Source organism: Centroberyx affinis, unplaced genomic scaffold (genome assembly GCF_046629955.1).
Source record: "Centroberyx affinis isolate AG114_WGS23_722 - 3 ecotype Tasmania unplaced genomic scaffold, CSIRO-AGI_Caff_v1 ptg001571l_1, whole genome shotgun sequence".
NCBI classification, from domain to species: Eukaryota; Metazoa; Chordata; class Actinopteri; order Beryciformes; family Berycidae; genus Centroberyx; species Centroberyx affinis.
The window spans coordinates 254,497-277,573 of NW_027280022.1; the positions used below are offsets into that span (position 1 = coordinate 254,497).

The 23,077-nt window shown below is 41.3% G+C and overlaps 3 protein-coding genes across 6 annotated transcripts; all 3 read right to left on the reverse strand.

Annotated features, from left to right (window-relative positions):
• Positions 1-444: 444 nt before the first annotated feature.
• On the reverse strand, positions 445-7,318 carry cenpt (centromere protein T). Of its 3 annotated transcripts, XM_071527703.1 has the most exons (14): positions 7,279-7,318; positions 6,993-7,090; positions 6,446-6,569; positions 6,204-6,354; positions 6,027-6,120; positions 5,642-5,778; positions 5,320-5,383; positions 4,969-5,114; positions 3,347-4,240; positions 2,869-3,174; positions 2,687-2,786; positions 2,168-2,335; positions 1,655-1,759; positions 445-954 (listed from the first exon to the last, which is right to left on the reverse strand). In XM_071527703.1, the coding sequence occupies exons 2-14, from the start codon at positions 7,076-7,078 to the stop codon at positions 825-827; spliced, it is 2,505 nt and encodes an 834-aa protein (XP_071383804.1). In that variant the 5' UTR covers positions 7,079-7,090; positions 7,279-7,318; the 3' UTR covers positions 445-824. The 3 variants fall into 3 exon arrangements, with proteins under 3 accessions (XP_071383804.1, XP_071383805.1, XP_071383803.1); XM_071527704.1 differs by having other exon boundaries at positions 2,747-2,786; positions 6,993-7,303; XM_071527702.1 differs by having other exon boundaries at positions 6,993-7,303.
• Positions 7,319-8,718: 1,400 nt separating this feature from the next.
• On the reverse strand, positions 8,719-10,834 carry ndufa4b (NDUFA4 mitochondrial complex associated b). Its single transcript, XM_071527708.1, has 4 exons — positions 10,773-10,834; positions 9,240-9,328; positions 9,051-9,111; positions 8,719-8,775 (listed from the first exon to the last, which is right to left on the reverse strand). The coding sequence occupies exons 1-4, from the start codon at positions 10,812-10,814 to the stop codon at positions 8,719-8,721; spliced, it is 249 nt and encodes an 82-aa protein (XP_071383809.1). The 5' UTR covers positions 10,815-10,834.
• A 1,131-nt stretch (positions 10,835-11,965) lies between these two features.
• On the reverse strand, positions 11,966-21,814 carry LOC139650904 (protein FAM117A-like). Of its 2 annotated transcripts, none has more exons than XM_071527693.1 (8): positions 21,164-21,814; positions 20,598-20,740; positions 19,752-19,847; positions 19,224-19,340; positions 18,269-18,397; positions 17,842-18,043; positions 15,287-15,458; positions 11,966-14,465 (listed from the first exon to the last, which is right to left on the reverse strand). In XM_071527693.1, the coding sequence occupies exons 1-8, from the start codon at positions 21,285-21,287 to the stop codon at positions 14,192-14,194; spliced, it is 1,257 nt and encodes a 418-aa protein (XP_071383794.1). In that variant the 5' UTR covers positions 21,288-21,814; the 3' UTR covers positions 11,966-14,191. The 2 variants fall into 2 exon arrangements, with proteins under 2 accessions (XP_071383794.1, XP_071383793.1); XM_071527692.1 differs by having other exon boundaries at positions 20,598-20,743.
• Between the last annotated feature and the right edge of the window lie 1,263 nt (positions 21,815-23,077).

Below are 23,077 nucleotides of genomic sequence, written 5' to 3' on the forward strand. Positions count from 1 at the left end.
TGTCAACAGTAACATATTCTTTCATTGCTCATCAGTCAGCCTTATTCATATCGTCTGCCAGGCTTCCTCCTTAGAATTGTGTGGCAAGTACAACATAGTGGGTTGAGACTGCATAGTTTAGTAAGAGGGAAAATCAAATGACATCCATCATCACCTGACTGTTTCCAAAGAACGACAGACAATCTAGATTGAAGAACACTTAAAATCACTCATGTGGGTCAGTGGAGCCACCTGCCAAAGCGGCAGGTTTGCAGTTTAAAATGTATTACTGTACATCTTCAATGGCTACCGGTGAAGCACAGAGAAACATGTAAGAACTTATTTACCAAATTTTATTTCAAGATTTCTCTCATTATTTTAGAAATTTGCACATCTTCCTGGTTGCAGGTTATCAGAGAAGAAAGTGTCACAATGAAATCATAAATGAAGTAAGAAAGTTGAGGCATACTATCCATGCAATCTTATATAGTAATGACAAAAAGATGATGCTGCTATCAACAGATTATGATCAAGCCAATGCTGTGATGAAAGTTGTAAGGATACTAGGGTGCTTCTCTCTTTTAATGGGTAACACATATGATACATAAATAAGTAAAGCCACACAAACTTCTTTTCAGACAAATAAAACTGATCACCTGGTAAAGAATGTTAGAAAATATTTACAGTATTCAGGATGACTTGATTTACATTTCCAGGAAATTAAACAGCCTTAAAAGTGGAGACGTCACTTGTCCAATAAAATGCACAATGTAATTAAAATCTGTAGAAGTCCATACCAAGAGATCGACAACCAAACGGCAAAAAATGTAGATGTGTGAAGCGTCTCATCTCCTCTGTTTGGGGATGACAACATTTCCACTGGTTGCAATGGGGATCAGGAGCTTGCGATACTCCATAGGGAGATATTTCTCAATCAGCACTTGAACCGGCACCTTGTCATTCACATAACCCTGTCTGGAGAGTGTGAAAACACACAAAGCAAGTTAACTGTAATGAAAAATGTCAGGTGTTTTTTGTATTTGTATAATTTGCAATGTTTGTGCCCTGATAGGCCATCATTGCAAATCCAGTCTTCTACATTAACTTAGGTGTGTAAATTACGTTTGAATTAAAAGAATCTTGCATGTATAATGCATTGTTAAATGGGAATATCATGATATTCACGCATTCACATTATTTCAGTGACCTAGGACCTGCCAATCAGTATTTGTGACCATTTACTAATTGCAACATAAGTAAAAGTTAGAAAGCAGAGAAAGAAGCATCAATGTAATTTTAGATTGTGGAGTCACTCGATTTACTGTAAATAGAAGATTAGCTTTATGGCCTCATACAATGTACTGTATGTTTGAAGTTTTGAAAAGTTTGTTTTTAAAACAGTAAATCCCTCTTGGTGCTCCTCTTTTTCTCCCCTAATACCCCCGTTTCCAACTGCTTTTTAAAGGAATTGTACATCAGTGTGACACCATAGGTAACCAATGGGCAACTCTGCGCTTTACAGGTTCCTTGTTCTGGCTATAGGGGATAGAGATGAATGATCACAAATGCACACTGAATGAAAAAACATATGAAATAAAAAGCATATGAAAAACATCTTTGAACACTGAAATTCAATGATTATCCACTTAAACTGCACGCATACACAAACACCTACCTTTTCAACAGAAGTTCAACATCCTCAACATCAATGGTTTTCCTCTTTGCATGTGTAGCATACGCCTCCAAGTCCTCCGCCAGTCGGTCAAAGAACTTATCCATTCTGTTAACCAATGACATACATCAGTATTCTCCACAATACAATGAACCAGGTGAATAAACGTAGTGAAATCCATGACGTCTTCACCATGTTACAGTGCAAAACGAAAAAAGCATTCCCATGTCAACAGAGATTTGTTCTATTGTGGAAACCCAGTGTGTACATAGCACTGTGCCATGGGTTGGTAGTTACAAATGATATCAATCCAGGAGGCTGCCATCTTTATGGACAATCAATGGAACAGAGCATTCAGTGTAAATCCTGTTGATAGAAGGTTTTCTAACAAGCCAAGTTATGTAATTAATTCACTACTTTTCAGTTAGTCAAGTGGCTCAACTGCAAATATAAACTTGTTGCTTAACTAGGTAAGAAATGTTTAGTCTCAACACCTCTATAGACATAGTTGCTTACATCTCTTTCAGGACAGGGTACACATCAGGAGAGACCTTTGTCTTGGCAAAGTGCTTGAACACGCCCATAAGGTAGCTCTTGGGAAGGCCTGGTTCCTTCTTGGCTGGCCTTGTCTTCACTGCGGTCACTCTCTTAGGTTTAGCTGGAGCTAAACCTTCAGTTGCAGCACTGGTGGCATAATAGATATTAGAACAATTTGTGAACACCATAGAGTAGGATAGATAATTAACAAAAATATGTAATCAAACATTTTTCTATTTTCTACAGTTTTAAACAGTTAAAGTACCATGACCTAATTGTTATATTGTTTTCCACAGAAACAAATTACATCTGACATTCTCCACCATGTGTACAACATATTTTATCACCCTGGGACCAAGTCAAACCATTTCAAAGGGTATTGTTAAATGTCAAAAAATGCAGGGTCGTCAGTAAGAAACAATTCCTCAGTTCCTAAGAAGATGATATTTTGAGAGTACAAGGTTTACATGTTCCAGTGCAACATGGAGTGTGACTTGCCTGGCCTGAATATTTTTAAGATCAGTAGGTGAAGTCAGAGGATCACGGGGGGAAAAAAACCTTTTCTCTCTGACAAATGCAGGAGTCTTCATGGAGAGCTCTAAAGAATTTAGAAAATAGAATAATCAGTCATTCCACTCTTTTCCCATAACAAAAAAAAATTGTACGGAAGAAAGACTGACCTTCACTCTGATCACTATCTCCCTCATCCTCCCACTCCTCTTCCTGGTCTGCAGGGCCCTGAGCGGCATCCTGTTCAGGAGAAGTACCACCGAGGTGAACGCTGTCCTCCGCATCATCGGCCAGAAGAAGAATGGAGTTCTCTTTTTCAATCCCAGGGCTGGCCTCTGCTCTACTAGCGTCTTCCTGGACATTTCCTTGGGGTGAGGATGAGGCCGAGTCAGGGATCCCAACTTCAGGTGGACTGCTCTCACTGATTCCCATGTCCAGGCTGGTGTGGAAATCACCATCGCTGTGTCTTTTGGAATCTACACGCAAAGAAATGACTTAGTTGTTAAATAAGAAATCTCACTTTTAATACCTTGCCATGCAATTGGGATAGCTTATGTCACTTTTGTTTCACTTTTTTGTGTCATGTTGCCTAATAGTCAGCTGACAATGACAAATACAGTGAGAGATAATATTTGTTGACATGCTTACCAGCCTCTGTGGCTCTGGGTCCTGTAGCAGGCATAATGAGTCCAGCCTCAGAGCGATGAGCCCTTCGACTGATGTGCTCCGCATCATGCGGCTGCTCAACGTCTTCGGCTTCCTGCTTCCCATCATCCTCTTCTTCAGTCTGAGATTCAACAAGCTCCTCAGTTTGTGGTTCAGTGGCCACAGCATCCTCTTCAATTTGAGACTCAGCCACACCTTCCTCTTCCTCAGATTGAGACTTAGCCGCAGCATCCTCCTCATCAGTTTGAGATTCAGTTGCACCTTCCTGTTCTTCAGATTGAGAATTGGCCGCAGCATCCTCCTCATCAGTTTGAGATTCAGCTGCACCCTCCTCTTCCTCAGACTGAGACTTGGCCGCAGCATCCTCTTCCTCAGTTTGAGATTCAGCCGCACCCTCCTCTTCCTCAGATTGAGACTTGGTCGCAGTGTCCTCCTCATCAGTTTGAGATTCAGCTGCACCCTCCTCTTCCTCAGACTGAGACTTGGCCGCAGCACCCTCTTCATCAATTTGAGAATCAGCCGCAGGCTCCTCTTTCTCAGATTGAGATTCAGCCGCAGGCTCCTCTTCCTCAGATTGAGATTCAGCCACAGGCTCCTCTTCAGTTGGAAATCCAGCAGCTGATTCCTCTCTAACCAACTGTCTCTGCTCCACTTCCTCCACCTCTCTCATATCTCTCTGAATCTGAGACGCCATGACCGTGGGTTTGTCGTGCATTGCAACGATGGAAAAGTTGGAATGCATGGCATCAGGCTGGGCATAGAGGGCTGTGTTATGGTTGATGATGTCAGTGGTGATATCAGGTTCACTGAGGTTGCTCAGGTGCAGGGTGAAACCCTCAGACTGGGCCGTCATATTGTGAACCTGCTCCACCGCCCCTGAGAGAGAGCAAGCAGGAGGAAAACCATAGAGGAAAAACTGAGAATGTTAGTGATGAAATCAAAGACAGCCAACCCAATTGTTTCAACACATCCTATACTGTTTGTTCCTCCCGATCTGTAATGTGATACACTACCCCCTTCCACCTGCTCTGTAATGTAGCTGAGCTGGAATTTAAAATCTACAATTACAGACTGGTCAGGAAGCAGCAGGGTATTTTTTAGCATTGTCTATTCATAAGACAAATCTTCATTTTAAAAGCAAGTAATCGGTGCTCCCAGTGACTTGTATACCTTTAAAAACAGAACAAAAAGGGAAAAGATTAGGGCTGGGCGATAATTCAATATTATCGTTTATCGTCTTTCAGTGGAATCATATCGTGATGATATGAAGATATTTTAATTTCGTGACACACATTTCTGCTGTCTAAATTGATGATGACAAGCAAATTTTACTTAAAAACTCTGATAATATGAGGTATGCTAGGAATATTATTTGAATATTTCAGTTTTGATTGACACCACACCTAACATTACCATTCGGTTCAATGAGATGAACATTAATTTGATTATTTAACGTGATTTTGCATACATGAACCATATCGTGATATATATTGATAGAGAAAAATCCTTATGATTATCATGATATTGATTTCAACCATATCGCCCAGCCCTAGAAAAGATGAAGGCAAGAGGAAGAACTTCATTCCACTAAGTAGTTCACTTACCAGGATCATGACCCATCTGCCTTTTATGCACACCAGCGCCAAATTCTTCCACGCCGATTATTCGGCGGTTTGGAACCCTTCTTTGAAGACCCCTTTTCTCAGTTCGAATGTCCATAAAGGGCGTTTTCAGACTTAGTGTGGCAGAACTGCAAAACAAATTGGATAGGCTGTACACCATCATATTCACTTCCTGACATTGTGAACAGCCAATGATCTAATTGTTGTAAAATCAGAAAAAAAAAAAAAAGCTTTTCCAAGTAAAGACATTGAAGACACTGAAGAGCTAAATGCTTGATCAGAGACAAGTAAAAGACAATGCAGTCAAGTAAGAAACCCCTATAAGCCATTTACCTTGACAAACTGGATGACAGTGAGGAAAGGTCATCCGCTGATTCTTCACCCTCCTTTTCAACATCTGCAAGCAGAAGCACCCAAGGGCTAGTCAACAAAACACAGATGATGACTGTTCACTGAAACAGCCTTCATTTTACTAAACACCATTTGTCTGTGAACCTTTTGAACCCAAAACATCTGTTTGGCTGTGTGAGCTCTCTGAAAACACTCCAGCCCAACTGTAAATATATGAATTTACAATAACAACAAAAAACATTCTTAGGGTCCTGTACACACCTATTCCAGAGTCCAATCACATCAGTAGTGGCTTTAACCTTACCATTGCCGTGTTTAAGCCGTTTCTCAAACGCGGTTACATTCAGGCTCCGACGTGGTCTCTTCCTGCTCAGTCCTTTTACAGTGCTGGCCGGGTTGGCTACAGTTACATCAGGCAGATCCAGCCCTGACAGCCCAGCGCTAGAAGTCAAGTAAATATAAACCTGTTAAACATGGACCAAATAATTTAGCCATTATGAGCAGTTGCATGCAAACAGACAATATTGCCGCAAAGACTGTAGGTAGAGGTGGATATTGCTAAGGCCTAACAGTACTACAAAATCTCCTACTACCTTTATTACAATTTCATAGATAGATAGATAGATAGATAGATAGATAGCTTTTCCCACCATCCTGAGCATGGCATCCCTGTCACACACATAGCCTACCTAGAACTGTTGCTGCTCATGCTGGAGTTGGCTGAAGGCAGGTGTGGCTTCTTCGACACAACTTTCTCCTGAACCAAGAGGGACGTCTCAGGCTCTGAACCACATGAGAAAGAGGCACGGTTAAAGGACAACAACTAAAAACACTTGAGAATACATGCAGGCCAAGCCCAAGCACACCTGTACGCAAGATGTTCCTGAGTAGGTGCCTTGGAGTGACGCCATCATCACACAGGAGCGAGGCTGTTGCTGGGGCAGGTGTGTTTGTCTTTCTGGACACAACTGAGATGGTCCTTCTCTTACTTTGGGGCAGGGATATCCTGGAAGCACTCTGGAAGGAAGGTGGATGGATGGACATTAAGAAACTCAACAAATTCACCAATTGCAAGCTTATCACTCAGCACTCAGCTTATCTTCCTGACCTCGCGGATCTTATGTTTCAGGCTCCTTCTTAGGATCTGTTGTGGGGTTTGGGCACCAGCATCCTTCCTACTCAGCCTGTCGCTGCGCCGGGTCCCACTGCTGGAGCTTTGTGTTTGGGAGGAACTAAAGAGAAATTAGATTTCATACTTTACTAAACAGTGGACTTACAATCACTGAGTGATGTGTAAGTAGCTGAAACAGATCCTACTATGGCTATACTTGGCATAAAACATCCACCTCACTCTGTGTGAGGACTAATATTAGGTCAGACGAACATGTACAAGGAATGCATTTTGTATAATGTTTGCTCACTGGATTTAATTCAAGCTGAGAAATACCTGTGTAACATAACTAACGTTTCAGCACAGCCCTTAGTTACATGTCAAACAACTAGCTAAAGTAGCACAGTGTAACGTTGCTTAGTGTTTCGTTAGTTACCAAGCCCTGCAACGCTAACGTGAAGTTTAGCAAACAAAATTTGACACAACGCTATTGGTTAATAGTTTCTTTCCCAATATTATGGAGGTAAAAGTGCAACGGAATCACCTGCGGGTAACAGGAGTCCTAGGTAGCTCGGTGTGGAGAACATTTTTCAGCAGGATCCGAGCAGACAAGTCTTCCGTAGAATCCATCTGGAAGCCGAGCTAAAACAGTCAGCTGGGTTAGCTAATGTTAGCAAACTGTCACATTAACGTTAACTGTTTTAAATGAGCTAAGTTCGCACCGGGGGTGTTACGGCTCTTTCTAAACGAGGCGGTTTTGCCGAAGATGTCAAACAAACGAAGCTTAATTGAGGACAAACATGTTTATTACAGAGATAAACATTGCTTACCTAACTCCTGACTATCTAACGCTGTTTAGCTTCACTCAGCTGTCCCGCCTTACATTCAAGTCAAGTGAAACCTCGCGAGGTCTTCTTCTTCTTCGTCGTCGTTGACTTGTTTTATTGGCGGATTGTAGCCATTTGTGGAGCACTACTGCCACCAACTGAAGAGAAATGGATGTGATCTATTAGACCTTTCAACTGGTCCAGTCTTGTAGAAAAGTAAGTATGGTATTAAACGCCACACTTCCTCATTGATGAATATATATTCATATATATATATTAATTCCTTTGTGTTTCAATTCTTCATACAGCTTTTGTCTCTCACATGAATATTGCATAGTTCCACCGTCTCTCATTACAATAGTCACATTCTCCAGTTGGATGTTAAAGAGGAATTTAATTATGTGTGAACTAGAAATGTAGGCTACCAACAATGCACCCCTCTTTTCAGCTTCTTCCTAAAGACCTGCCATTGAATTTGATATGGGCTAGAGGTCTGCCTTTGCTCTCCTTATCCTATAACTCCTGCCACTGTTTCATAAGATGCCAGATGAATGTTTTTGTTTCTGCTTTACTAATAGCAATTTCTAAATCACTTAATGTTTTCTTAGCAAGTTCATTAACCCCCTAAATTCTCCCAACCCCTATGTGAGCAGGCACCCATGAAAATGAAACATCAATATGGTTCGCTTATTCGAAGCAATGTATGGAATATTTCAAATATCTTCCCTGCATCTTTATGAAAAAAGATTTTACACTCATCAAAGCTGCACCAGAATCTGAACAAATCAGTGGTTGTACCTTACTGTATCCATTGCAGGGTGAATTGCCATCATTTCTACAGTAGCCTACAGTACTTTTTTTTTACTCACCCTAACATTTAATTCAGGTACACTGAATTCACAGCGTGACCGACATGTGTTTGTGTCTTTCAATCCATCAGTATATGTTGGTATATATGGATTATAATTAGTTTCCAAAATACTTTAACAGAATATTTTAATATCTTGATATGCACTTGAACCATTTCTATGTTGTACTATCAGAAAAGTGCTGCTATAAACCTGATATTGCACCTACTAATCCCAACCCTAAACCTGTCATCTGTGATGTGCTTTAGTCTCTATATAAGGTTTTGTGGAAGCGAGGCGGATGCAAACTCAAACAGTGCAACAAAAAAATACAAGTGACAGTGAGAGGCAACATTGAAATAGTTTTAAATGGCAATGTTCATTAAATAATTTACAACACACAGTGAAGGCAAAAAAATAAATCAATTACTAAAACAGGTGGTTGCCTGTTTTATTCTTACAGACAACTGTCGTAGATAAATGCATGAACCCTTTCCCCTTCTTTAAGTGCTATGGGTTTATGTGGCAAAAAGTGCACAGGCTCCACAAACTGAACACAATGTCGGTGGGAGAGAGATGCCACAGACACCCCGACTTAGAAATCAGGCCTGTCCTTCTTCAGCTTGGAGTAGTCCATGTTGACTGTGAAGAGCTGGAAATGCGCGCGCACACACACACACACACACACACACACACACACACACACACACAAACAGTCAATATGAGTGGGGGAATATGAATTTTGAGGCAAGATAACATAGAAAAGATATGGTTTATCTCTTTTATCTCTCTTATATCTCTCTTATAGAAATAGGCTGGTGCTTAAATCTAATAAAGCTGACATGCTTTCTTATCATTATCAAGAAAATCAAAACAATTGGAAATGATCAGATGAGCATTATGCGATGTGTGCAAAGATGTTCTTACTTTGTACTGATGATTGGCTGGCAGGTTGTTCCAGGGCTCAGGGTTGTTCTTGCGATCCCATCTGGGGACAAGAAAAGAAGAGAGCTCCATCATAACTTGCCACATGACTTAACCCCTCCATGACTATTCACAGACATAGACGAATCACTTGTCTATCTTTTTATACTTTGTCAGATGTCAGAGACTTACGACACATCAGGGTTTTTCAGGGCCAGCCGGGACAAGTACATCATGCTCATGGCTGCCCCACCACCGATGAAGATGAAGAGGGGGATCAGCTGCAGGGCGAGAAACAAGAGAAATGAACCATGGGGCAGGTAGTGATAGCAACTGTGAGATTATTTGTACAGTTGTCTCAAGCTAACCAGTAGCAAAATCACCAGGATGTGAAAATGACAGTTTCCTAACATTAATGTTTCCATTATATAGCCTAGCCTACAGTAAGTATCATATAACAATCATGGTCTAAAGCTATATGCCTTTATGGCTGACATTCTAGGCTTGAAATGGCCGGTTCAGCAGTTAAGACAACAAATTATTTAATTTTAATCATGCAAGCCAATCATGCCAAAGTGAGATTGGTGTGTGACTTAGGAGTTGTATAGCATATCACATGACTTTTCAATGTATATGCCTCAGTCTTGAGATAGATTTCCATATATAGCCTATATGGCTTATTTGTTAAAATATTATGGCAAGAATAGCTCAGTAAATACTAACATGCTTCATCTAAAGAGACAACACTGACATCCAGGGTCTTCTAGGGGTTTGATCATGTTCACACCAGACTCTTCAGATAGTAAGAAAACACCACCACAGCCCCCTAGTCTGTTAATATGGACGCTGCCGTAAAGCGAGTTGTTTCACCCCGTCGCCCTTGATAAGCAGTGCCCATGTCTAGCATGCTATAGATTGGTCTGGCCTGGAGTTACGCCAGTGTGGAGGCATACTGTACTGTACGTGCTAGAGTGACCTACAGTCATGGCTAGTGGTATTTTCCTCTTATAGGCATGCGCATGTGGTGTTTGCTTTTTTCTTGGAATACTTTCTTGGATACTATAGAAACGTCAGAGCAAACCTATAAGTAGTCTATTATTAAATATTAAAATAATATTATAGTGATATAATAGGAGTCAAACATCTTGCAAATGCGATAACGTCACTAAAACCCACTTTTGAGCACTACAGAAACACTAGTAAGTCCATATAGGAAGATTATATATTTTCCGTTATGCATTTAGATCATAGGGCGGAAAAAGGAGAGATTTAGATGGTCGTGTATTTCTCGGGGCAGATGCGCTTGTTACTGCCTGTGCCAATTTCATCCGACACCTGTTCATCTGTGGCGGACTGGATTAATCAGGGGACTATTTTAAATGTTTGCAGTCGCACATTTGCATATAAAGAGCGATGGCAAAATGACATTTTTACCCTCTACTCTTTAGCAATTCCAGTGTAATCTAATATAGGCGCATAATTGGAGGCTGTCATCCACAGTTGTTGCTTTAACAGTGGAGAACCAATGTCTTGAGTACCTAAATCACTTCGCCTTCCTTATCATAGCATACGGTAATAACACTACATATTAGTTAATCAAGGACACTGATTTTTGCAAACGGGCGCGTGTAACCGGTGGCGCGCTCACACACCGCCTGTAAAGGCACGTTTCAATGTCACCGGGTTGTTCACAGATGATCAAACAGTAACGGTGTTCAAACTTACGGCTGGGTGGCTTTTGAGCTGCTTGGCGACGAACGTTAGCATGGCGGATAATCCTCTCGCTGATAATATCTGTTAAAAGTGAATATCTGCGGACCGGTGCGCGCGCGTCTGCGGACCACCGGGGGGGATCTCACTGTTCCAGCACACCAAACACCACCTCCTCTACTGCCAGCCAATCCCACAATGCAACGACAACAGCTGTATGCCAATGCCTGTACATTTCAAGCCATACATGTCCTACTGTCTATCATGCAGCTATAGCCTATCTAGTTCTTGAACTTCCTAAGTAAACAAACCAACACCCTCCATCACTGTTAGTGAAAGTCCACAAGGTGAAATGTTTGTCTATAGCTTACTGTTCAATTTCTCCATTGACTTCCACAGTAAAATTGGACCGAAAAAAATCAGTGAAACTGATTGAATACAGAAGGTATTCTGTATTTTTGACTATAGAGATTGGAAAGGGATGGTTTAGACTATAATGTCACCCATGAATGAACCATGTATCCCATACTGTGCTGATGGAGAGTCCAGCCTACACCCTAAAATCCCATCGAGTCCCACTAAGATCTAGTGAAGGGACCTCAGCTTTTATTAGCAACAAAGAGAAATTACAAAATAAAGTTTGAAAGGAGAACATTGTTCAGAACTGCTAAATATAATCTGACACCTGAGAAACAGATAAGGGATGTTGAGCTAATTTTTACTAGTGTGGCAATTTAGCTCCAATGAAGAAGGGTCGAATACTGATGCAAACTTGACTTACTTGACTTCTGTAATGTTAATTTTCGTACTTTTCCATGCTACATTTAAAAAGCACTTTGATAGAACAGAGTGCTTTATACACAAGTTTGACTAAAAAATAAAATGTGCAAGAAGTCAAGGGGTCTGAATACTTCTGCAAGGACCTTTATATCGACAAATACTAATCTGGGTACATGTGAGTAAGTAGGGAGGAAACAATGCACATTTTGTACACCCTGCATATCTGCTATAAATTTGTTTTCAGTTTTTTCCCCCGAAGTTCTACTGGTTGAAGTCAGTTCCTTTATGCATTATTACTTTACTCCTGCTATGACCCAATTTACCAAAATCAAATCAATCTCTGAACTACTACACCCTACTGTAAACATCTGAAAGCAAGGCGCGACATGAAGAGTTATGGAATCAAATTCAACAAATCGGAGACAGCGTATTCTCAATAATATATTTATGTGGACAAAACACAGAACCTGAGATAACAGCTTTTTCCCAGCATCCGCACAGATTCAGAAAACATCGACTCAAACTGAGGCTTGTTTGGAATAAGACAATGTTTCAATCTATCTCACCAAGGTACTAAAACTAGGGAGTGGGTTAGTCAAAAGATCACAGACCAATCACATACACACACAAAATTTGTTTCAAAGACAACAACCCCAGGACAAATTATTCTCTACGGCTGTAGGGAAAAAAACAAAAACAAAACACATTTTCCACATAAAATCCTCTCCTGGAAGTGCATAAAAATCCACCCGATACTATTTTCTTGGTACACCTGCCTCAACTCTACTGACAGAGCACAAAACTAAAAGTAACATCAGAACAGAATTTTTTTTTTTAGCTTATGTTGCAGATAATTGGAAAGATGTAGAAAATACACATAACTACTCTTAAATTTACAATGAAGTACAAAAGTCAATATAAAAATAAGAAATGCGACTCAAAAGTAGCAGTTCAATTTGTGCAAACATGTCTACTAGAAATAAAACTATTTGAACATCATTTAGTCAGCTTGGTGGAGGAAAAAGAGGACACCTTCTGAGAAATGCTAAACATTAAGGATGACGATTCTACACCACTAAAACTGGTTAGGTAGTCAACTCGGTTGTGAAACCTCACAAAACTATACACATACAAACAAGCACACACCTAGAAAATCTAACAATATTGAGTTTGTCCATTAACATATGTACAAATTACTATTTTTTTGCAAGTAAATAAGAAGTACATCACAACAAAGATATCAAATACTGTACAATCTTTAAGCAGGAATGCATGAGCTGCAAGCTTAAGGTATTCTTGTTACCCAAGTCCAACAACTGGAAAATTCCCTTAAGTCTTCAAGAACCCAAATGTGATTTCATTGAGCATCATTTACCACTCAGTAAATAAAAAATAAAAAATAAAAAATGAAAAAAAAGTACCAACTGATTTGTCATGCTTTGTACTTAAAGGATAAGGTTAGGCAAGGTAAACCCCATTGCATTTTTGTATTTCAAGAAATGTTAGAATTCGCTTTGTAACTACTTAAAAATTCAGGAAAATATTTCAGTTGAAATGTAGATAAATATCTTCGAATACTAAAAAGCAACCAGATTTGTCCAAGAGGGGTTTTGCCTCTTCAGGAGAACGACACTCCGACTCCCAACTCTCTGTACAGAAATGACAGGTCTGGACTGCGGTCTACCACGACCTCTCCAGAGTTACAAAACCACAATTAACATGTGAAGTGAGTCCATCTTGGCGTCTTTGAAAACACAAAAATCAAAACAACCAGCTGTGCAGCAAGTGAGGGGGTCAGTCATCCACAAATGTGCATCCCCGACAAATCATATAGCATCATTACACTCTGACACAATAACAGTAGAGTAGTCCTGTCATAACACACACACACACACACACACACACACACACACACCTCTCTCTTACACCATCATGTTTGGCCAACAATACTTCTTTGGATTACAAAATAACAAAAAATCTTTCATTCAGAAATGTTATGATGCCTGGAAAACCCAAACAAGTAGATTATAAAGCATGTCCTTTGGATTGCATATGAAGAGGACATTAATTCCCCTTCCAATACTACCTTTTTTTTTTTTTTTTTTTTTTAAACATAAGGTTTTTTTTATCCATCTAAAAAAATGGAAGCAAAATCATATGGTCATTTCCTAAAATAAAAGCAAACTCAACAAGGAAATCCATCCCAGACCACTAGAGCTTTCTAACTTGCAGCCAACTGTAGGCAAGGTTATGGTAAAAAGGTCTGACTGCTGCTGTACGTTTCAAATAAAGGATATCAAACAAATTATTAACAGTTCCAGAAACAGCAACAGCCAGAAAAAAAGAAACATGAACTGGAATGAACATGTCTCTAAGGAAAAAAAAAAAGCTGTGATGAAAATGAAGCGAATTTGGAAAGTGCCTTCAGAATATAGGCTGCACGTCTGGTGTTACTACTGGCACACTGTTTTAAGAAATATTAGGGCTGTGACTAGTGACTTGTTTAATATGGTTTGGTTCGCCAATTATTCCTCGTTTTTTCTATTGCTTTGTTCTCAATTTTTAATGCCTTTGATCATATCAGGAGAAATGGAGATATCTCCATGATGCATATCATTTCCAAAGAAAAAAGAGTCTGCAGCTGCTTTCTGTAATCAGAAAGCGAGGCCCTCCCCAGAGCCTTCTCCCATGGCAGAGGCAGCAGGAGAATCCGGAGAAGGACCCAGGCTGCCGGAGGAGGCCGTGCCCGGACTTGAGCAGCCGCTCGCTGGGGAGACAGCCAGGCTGCGGAACAACAGGTCCATGGAGGGCAGCAGGGGCTTGAGGAGGCTGACAGGGCAGAAGGCTGAGCCCCCATAGGGGGTAAAGTTTACCTTGTTGGGGTCTGGGCAGGAGGAGATCAAGGCTGGCTTGGGGTGGGGTGGAGCACTAGACCAAGAGAAGGAAAGAGACAAGAGGGCAGTCGTTAGAAATCTAATGACTGATTAGTCATTCCTTAGTCTACCTCAGATTTCATGATTACTAAATGTTTGTGGACTTGAAGCGCCCCCCCACCAAGATAAGTTACAGAATCACAAGAACAAAAATGTAAAAATGGTCCCATAATACGAAAATTAATGAACCCTAATTTCATGACATTCAATGAATCAAGTGAAACAGGAGGTGGGGCTCACAAGACTGAAACAGGCAGTAGTTTCTAACAGTAGTTTGAAATAGCATGGTGGAAAGTACGGGTGGAGGTCGGGCGTATACACTTGCCTCCAACTCCCAACAAACCATGTTTAATTCTCAACTCATGGACTTCTGCCATGGGCGAACTTCTCATTTTAAGCAGAATAGAATAGAATTAGTTGCCTAATCTTAATCAAAGTTGTTTCAGCACAGTTATAAGTAATAATAATGTGGCTGGCTATGTGTAGGTATAGTATGAATCAAGGGTGTATAACTTTTCGTTGTATGAGAATACTGTATGTTGAAAAACAAACTATACTAAATATTCACCACCAGAGGGCATCCATACATCTGCTTAATCTGAATTTTAACAGTATGTTTGTCAATTTTAGCTCACTTTAGACTTCTCTTCTTATACCATGCAATGTTGCAGCAAACCCATAATTCAATATTTCCCCATGGAGAGCGGACTGGGCTACTAAGTTACTGTATAGGCGTGGTGTAGAGCATACATGAGGGTTACAGTCTGTCTTGATTCTGTTCAGATGTGCTTTTGTGGTGTGCATCAATAAACCTACCTGGTCTCCTCCCACACGCGGACCTTTTCACAGCCCTCTGGGGGCTCTCTCTGGAAGCAGCAACTTTTGTTGGGCCGTGGGGAAGAGGAGAGCAGCAGAGGGAGGGAGAGGTCAGCCTCACTATGGGAGGAGAATGGAGACAGCAGGCAGATCTCCGCACTCTCTATCAAACCTGAGAATGGAAAATATGAGAAGAAAAAAAACAAAAACATTCAGCCCACATAACCAATGATTCCACCTGCATTTTCTCAAGATGAATACAGTACACAGCTGCATGAAGACATTAGCAATGCATTTACATTTGAGGTTTTTATTTTATGTAAATTTTAAGCTTACAAGATTTGAAGAAATGTGCAGACACTACTTACCGAAACAGGAAATTAGCACAAAAAAAAAATAAAAAAAAAATGAACTAGTCTGAATATCAATACATTTTACTGAATTAGCCGCTTAAATTTTGGTGGGAGTGTTACCCATCTAAATTTCTGTAATCATACAACTTTGATGGGAATAAATAACAATTTAACTAGAGTTACTGACCATCCAAATCATTCATGGCATTTTTGGCCATGTCACCAACATTCATTCATTTCACGTTCAATAAGTTTAAGATTTATTTAATGCAAGAAGGTAGAAATGACTCAATTTTCACTGTTAACCATTAGACAAAAATGGCATTAATTCAAATTTGGCCATATGGAAAGTCCAAAATGTCACTGGGAAAAAGGACAGGCATATAGCCCATCGTCTAAGCATGGCAACAGTATAGGTGTAATATTATTCCTTGGTCACTGAGCAACAGCACTGCTAGCTTTGACTGTTATGCAAGTGTGACTGCACTTAGTTTGTTACGAGCTGACTGAAATGTAATCTTCAAGGGTAAAATAGCTTGTCCAGTTAGAGTAGCATCAACACGCACTACATCATACATACAGCAGCACTGCAGCTGCTTTGTAATCAAGTAAGCACATAAAAGCACAAGTTTAAATTTGAAATGGGTCAAAGAAAACTCAAACAAGCAAATTATATTTTTAACCAAAAATAAAATATCAGCTTTACTCAGAAAAATAAACCCAAGTTCAATTTCAAATTTTAGCTGAGAGGATGACCTTCACCACTACAATTTCTTTCTTAATTAAAATTACATATGACTTCCAGCTGATTTTACATTAGGGTTAAGATTTTATTCCCAACATTTGAAGTGAATAGAGATGATTATGTAAGAGAAACCCACAGGCAATTGAGTAACATCAAATTCTATGAACATAAATTCCGCTATTCTCAGCTCTCTATTTCTGAGAAAATAAATGACAAAGTTCTTATTAGACTGTGGGAAAATAACGAGGAATGAATGTGAGCTCATCTGAACATTTGTAGATTTTTCCTGAAACCATGTGTCACCTCCCTTCCATCCTATGTATCATAGACATGATTGAGACACTAAAATCCCTTGGTAACACTGAAGGTGGGATGCTTATGGCCACGCAAGATGTGGAGTCTCTGTACACCAATATACCCCACATAACGGGTCTAGAAGCTATTGCCTATTACCTGGATCAAAGACCCCCAGACACTGTTCCTATCATTGAACTCACAGATACAGTCCTAACTTTCTCCATGTTCAAGGACGATATATACAGTCCAAGATCTGGGAAAGCTATAGGCACCATATTAACTCCAGAGTATAACAACCTCTACATGGGAATATTTAAGAAAGAGATGGTTCATCATCCCAGAAACCCTTTCCTACACAAGATGATTCACTGGAAAAGATTCAGGGTAGTTAACACTGTCCTTAGTCCTATGATGCACACAAATTTTATTTCTTGGACATCCTCATCACGAGGAGAGACAACGGTTTTGACACAGGAAACTATGTGATAGGAACTCCCAAGTACATGCACAGCCTCTAGATTTTGGAACAATTCTCCTGATAAAATACAACTAGCAATCTATCTACTTTTAAGACCCAACTGAAAACTCATTTTGATAAATGCAGAATTCCACTGACAAATTGTTACTGCTCTCATCATGCTATACTACCCACTATCACTGAATTTTGCTGCGCAGACCATCACAAACCAGCAGTATCAGCTGTCCTTTTGGCTTCAATTTAATGCTATACTTACCAGTCCAACTGTTGAGTGGACTTTCTATACAATCTTTTGTATGCATTTTATTATATTAATGTGGCATAATCTTGGGACATTTCTGTTCTGCTGAGTGAGCCTCGCAAAACTAGCAGCAAAGCCTTGACTATTCATGTAGCCGATGGTTTTGTTAATGATTGTTTTGTCTCTTTTATTTTATAGCATTGACTCAAGAAAATTAGGTTTGTCCTACTAAAAACTGAATATAAATCTGGATCTAGTGGGAGTGCTTCCCCCAGTTTTGATTTAATTTTTGGCATGTAGAATCCAGGCTTGTATGTCACCCTGAACATAACACCAAAAATAAAAACACGGGATAGATGCAAGACTGTCTAAAAGTAAATTTTTTCCCCCCATTAACAAGTTAAATGAAGAGGCTGTGTTGAGTCATGCTGGAAAACTGACCTTGGTCCAAGTCCACAGGTAGGTCTTCAGACTCAGGGGGGGAGGTGGAGAGGCAGGTGGGAGAGGAGCAGGGCGAGGAGGAGGTGGACGAGGATGAGGAGCAGGTGACAGACAGGGGAGTGGTGGAGGGGTCGCTCTGGGAGCCACTGCTGCAGCTCTGAGGAGGGACTGGAGCCCTGTGGCCATCTGGAACCTCAAAGAGCTGACAAGAGAGGAAACCGTTCACCCAGTGTAGCGAATAATAAAGCTACTACTATTTAAAGTGATACTTAAAAATGTATTATAGATGCCTGTAAAAGGAGTACAAAAAGTTCACGGGGCAATCTGGAGACGAAGCGTCTACTACCCACATGTTTTAAAATAATTGAACAATTCCTGAACTTTTTTCACAGGTGTGTGTGCTGTGTGATGAGTGGGTGACAGTTACCCTGTGCTGGTGGTGCAGTGGCTGGCAGATGAACATGCCCTCCAGCTCCTGGTTGAGGCCCTCCACGCTGCAACGCAGACGAGGGGCCAGTCGGGACAGCGGGGCGAGGGGGATGGAAACCGGCTGGGTCTGAGGACACACAAACAGGTTAAATGAATTGTAGGCTGCGTTACCCTTGAGAAACAAGTTTCAACAAATAATTAGACACGAAACACATTCTGAAGCCTTCCAATGTAAACCTATTCAGTGCACAAAGCACATTCTTCATGAGTGAGCTATTAAAGCAACCTGTGCCAGAGATGGCACTGTAATTCAGGAAGTTGCAAAACCATTATTAAAACTGGCGTCTGGCAAGTCTGCATATCCTTATTAAAAGCTAACAAATACCGTCACAGTTTTGCTTCATATGCTCGCAAGTATTTCTCAAGCGCAAATCAGGTTTATTAACTTCCTTGTCAGTTTGTTATGTTACCGCACTTGGGTCTGGGAACCGCTTCAAGCCAGTGAAGGGTGGCACTACACAACAAAACAGTGCTAAACAGCTGTAGCCAGAAGCAGAAGTGTGACTTTGTTCTGAAAAGCAGAAGCGACATGAGATATGTTCGCCTTCCTGTTGCCTCAGGGGCTTATTTAATTTGCTTCCTGTGATGGGCTGCACTATTTGGTTATTGATTGTGGTGAATTTATCATTTCACCTGTTGTTCATCTCTGCTGAACTGCAGTCATGAGGTGGGCTGACAGTAGTGGCACAGTGATATCTCAGAGACAGATTTGGTTGCGTTTTGCATGATCATGGTATTAAAATAAAGTTGAGTACCTTGCATTAATAAGATCCATTCAGCTCCAACTCATCAAGTTATTAGTCACAACACACAATCAATTCATACGCAAGCAGGTATCAAAGTAATGACTCAAGAATGAGAGTGTATGCAAGTGGCGAGGAGAGGGCAGATACCTGTGTAGTTCCTGGGCTATAGCTCCCTTGAGGATAGCTACGCTGGCTGTCTTTGTCGTGGCCCCCTGAGACACCAGGTTTGGTGCGCTGCTGCAGCTGCTGCTTCAGCTTGGCTATCTGTGATGAGCAGAGGTTACTGTCAGTCAGCACACGCATGCACACACACGTACAGAGGAAGTCTCACACTCAAACTGCAATGCGTCACAAACTTTACAACCAGGCTCCTTTAGAAGCCTTTTGTGATTTTTTTTTTTTGTGATAAATCTCATGATGTGACCGCACAGATAAAAGAACAGATGTGATGTCGAATGAGGTCCTAGTGAAAGCTATCAAAAAGGGAAGTTTCTTCAGGGATGAGATCATTTGGTCTGTTGCAGTCTGTTGCTCAATGTTTTCAAAATACTTGACACGTCGTCATGCCCTTGCCCTCTCTTTGATACCATACAAAAACCCAGTTCAGCTGAATCCAGTCTTGGTCAACCTGGTAGTTACAAACACACGTTGAGCAATGCTAACACGGTGATTCACCTCTCGTAGATGCTCGGCGCTGCCCCATGACGCAGAACGTTTGTGTCCACTACCACTTCTCCTGCTCTGGGTTTCGTCTGCCCATGAGTCTGGGGTCTGGAGAGGGAAAACAGCACAATAAGGTCAGCAGCCATAAGCACTATATGCCTTTCAATTGAGATCACATGTGGCTGATTAATCAGTGTACATTTGTGAAGCTTAACCCTGAACCTGCATTATGATCATGCTGAAATTTAAGACTGGGGGCTGTATGAGGAACTAGGGACTAGGCCACAGATTACATCAGGTCTGCACACATATTGAATATGAGAATAGTTGCACTGTGCTGAAAGGCTGCTCTGCAGCCACATCACACCATCCACACCCACAGACTGCTTCTTTGCACTTGTAAAAAGAATGAAAGAGCAGGAGAAACAGAAAAACAGAGAGAGGGGGAGGATGTGGGCAACCAGAGAGCAGTGGCGACTGCCTGCACAGAGCAGAGAGGATGGGTGCAGCCAAAACGGCCTCGTCAGCTGACTTCAGGGCCGGTTCACATGGCTGTGGTTCACACTCTGTAACAGCTACCCAAACACCAGACACTCCCTCCCTCCAGCTCCCCTCAGGTTCTTTCTCTGCTAAACCTGCATACTAATCTGTTCTACCATAAGCCACCCAAACATAACACTACCTCACCATTGCACAGACACAACAACGATTTAAAAATAAGTTAGGTTTAGCTATGCTTACTATGAATATATCAAAGCAATGCATTCCATTCATTTTTCTTTTTGACAAACAGCCTCGATTAAACTTTGCCAGCCTTAATCCGTAAAGACCAAGGGACATTCCGCATTTGGAGCCGACCTGGGTGGACTTGTCCTCCAGAGACAGGCTGTCCTGGCCCTCTGCTTCTTTAGGCCAGTGTCCCTGCAGGTAGGGCCCGATGATGGCGTCCAGAGACACTGTCCGCCTCATGCCAGGGCTCAACTGGTGCGGCTTGGTCTTCCCTGCTGTCAGTGGGAGACAACTTTTCATTTTACATGCGACAACAGATGGGCTTAAACAGTCTGCGTCAGTTATGGCATAGAATGGCAGGAATTTGGTGATGCAGTTTGTCTCCAAATGCAAATTTATTGGTTGAATTACATTAAATATGTGCAGCATCCTTTCCCTATCTTTGCAAAATGATAAATAGGAAGGGAAAATAAAGAAAGGCATGTTTTATCAAGTGACTAGTCTGACAAATGCCTTCTCTTTTCTGACATATGACAGTGTTTTGCTGCCCGTGTATCTGGTTTGCAAGATTTTATTTATTCCACTTTACCCATTTTGTGAACATTTCTGTCCTTATAATGAATTATGCATCTATTTATAAAGTGACATAAGTGTATAAAGTGATATAAATGAGTGTGCAGCTGTAAACCTCGTACCTGACTTGCCATCTCTGCAGTTTGGTCGAGCTTTGCTGGCCAGCTGATAGGGGATGGTTGCCTTGAGGGGCTGCGGACCCAGTGTTGCTCCCCGGGTCTGTCCAACTCCACTTCGGCCGGACATCTTCCCAACAACAACAGCCTGGGACAACTTAGCTCTGGACCAGCTGAAAAATGGCAAGGGATATCCTGCTTGATAGAAAACTGGGGGCGCTCTTTGGAAAGACTAGTGGTGGTTTGGCTACCAGCTGCAACTCGAGTCTTCTTTCACCGGTGATGACTATTCAAAACAGTCAAAAAAAATCCAGTTTTTAGTCATATAAATACCATTTCCAACTGAATATACCCCTACCAACTCCTAGCTAACTGAGCAAAGAAACGTTACTGATAGCTTGCGAGCCAGTTTCGACCGGTGATCATTCTTTTTTTTTTTTCCTGGCTTGTGCGAGTTAGCAGCCTAGCAAGCAAAGTTTCTTTGTGAGGATATTGAGATTTTTCACCCTGTTGTCGAACAAGGAAGCAGGTCCAGCCTCACAAACTCAATTAACTTCAAGTCCTACGTCTTCTGAGCAAACCTGGAAGCACATTTCATTGTAGTTACTCGGAGCGGAGCGTATTTTGGTGGCCCAGAAAGTTGCGAGGTGGTCACAGTTTTTTGCTCCCTGCGCTCTTGATTTACGCAAACTCCAAACACTTCCACCACCACCACGCTGGTGTGGATTTAATTATACGGGGTGGGTCCAGTTTTGAATCTCAGCTTGGATTGGTTAGTGGAATCGATCACGTCGATCCCATTGGGCAGTTCACCATCAATCCATCAAAACTTGGACGATGAAAATGTCTGTCACCGCCCCTAATTCATATGTCATATTCATTGATTTGGCATTGAAATAAGTTTTTCTCATCAGCAAATAAATATACATATGATGAATAATTGTGACTTTCAACATTGGCAATAGATGGAAGAGTCCTATTTTTTGTCCTGAAGCCGAAACACCAACAACTGAGCCCCCATTAATTGATGTTTGAAGCTATTTTACCCTTTTGAGTCTACTTTAATGGCTTATCCTGCTCCTGCTACCTGTGTATTTCATTCTTTCATTCATTCCTCATCATGTTCATCATATTCATTCATAGGCTAATTCTTTCATCATGCTATCTTGGTGGGTATTAAATCATCCCAGCTGGGTGTGTGTGCACTGTTTGGGTGGACTGTCTGTGAGGTGTATCTCCACAGCGGGCTGATTTTGGGTGGTGTGTGTGCATGTGCGAGACAGTGTGTATTGTGGGAGATAAATGTCCTGACGCTGTGTAAAAGGGAGTGCCAATGGTGGGACAGGAGAAGTGGGGAGAGATAACGCTGCAGGCTAGAATTAACTTCTAGCCTGCCTAGATCCAAGAACAGCAGTAAGGGTCCTAACGTCCCCCTCACCCAGTGGAGGCACTAAACCAAACTGTCCAAAAAGAGCACTTACACGGGACCTCTGCCTACACTTAGATAACATACACACATACACACGTGTTGGGCACGCCGAAATGAGTGAATTCACTAAAGGATAATGCACTGAACCGTGTGTCCAGCTTGCTCATCTATCTAGTGCAAAATACCCCCAACAATTGATGTCACTGGCACAAAACAACACAAAGACAAAAGCCGGATAACTAAACACAACTTTTCACGACCCATCGGTGTCCATTCATTTACAGCCAGGGAGCTAATTGGACAGTATGTCGATCTGGAATGTGTCTCATTTCCATCGTCCACCAAACAGCCTTCAGCTGCTGTTTGTCTAGCTCTGTGTGTTTGTCGGTGTTAATGAACGAATGATCCTGACCTCTGACCCCACATAGGCTTTGCACTGTGTGGCGAGAGACGATGTGATGGTTCACAAAGTTAAGCCACAAAAGGGAAAG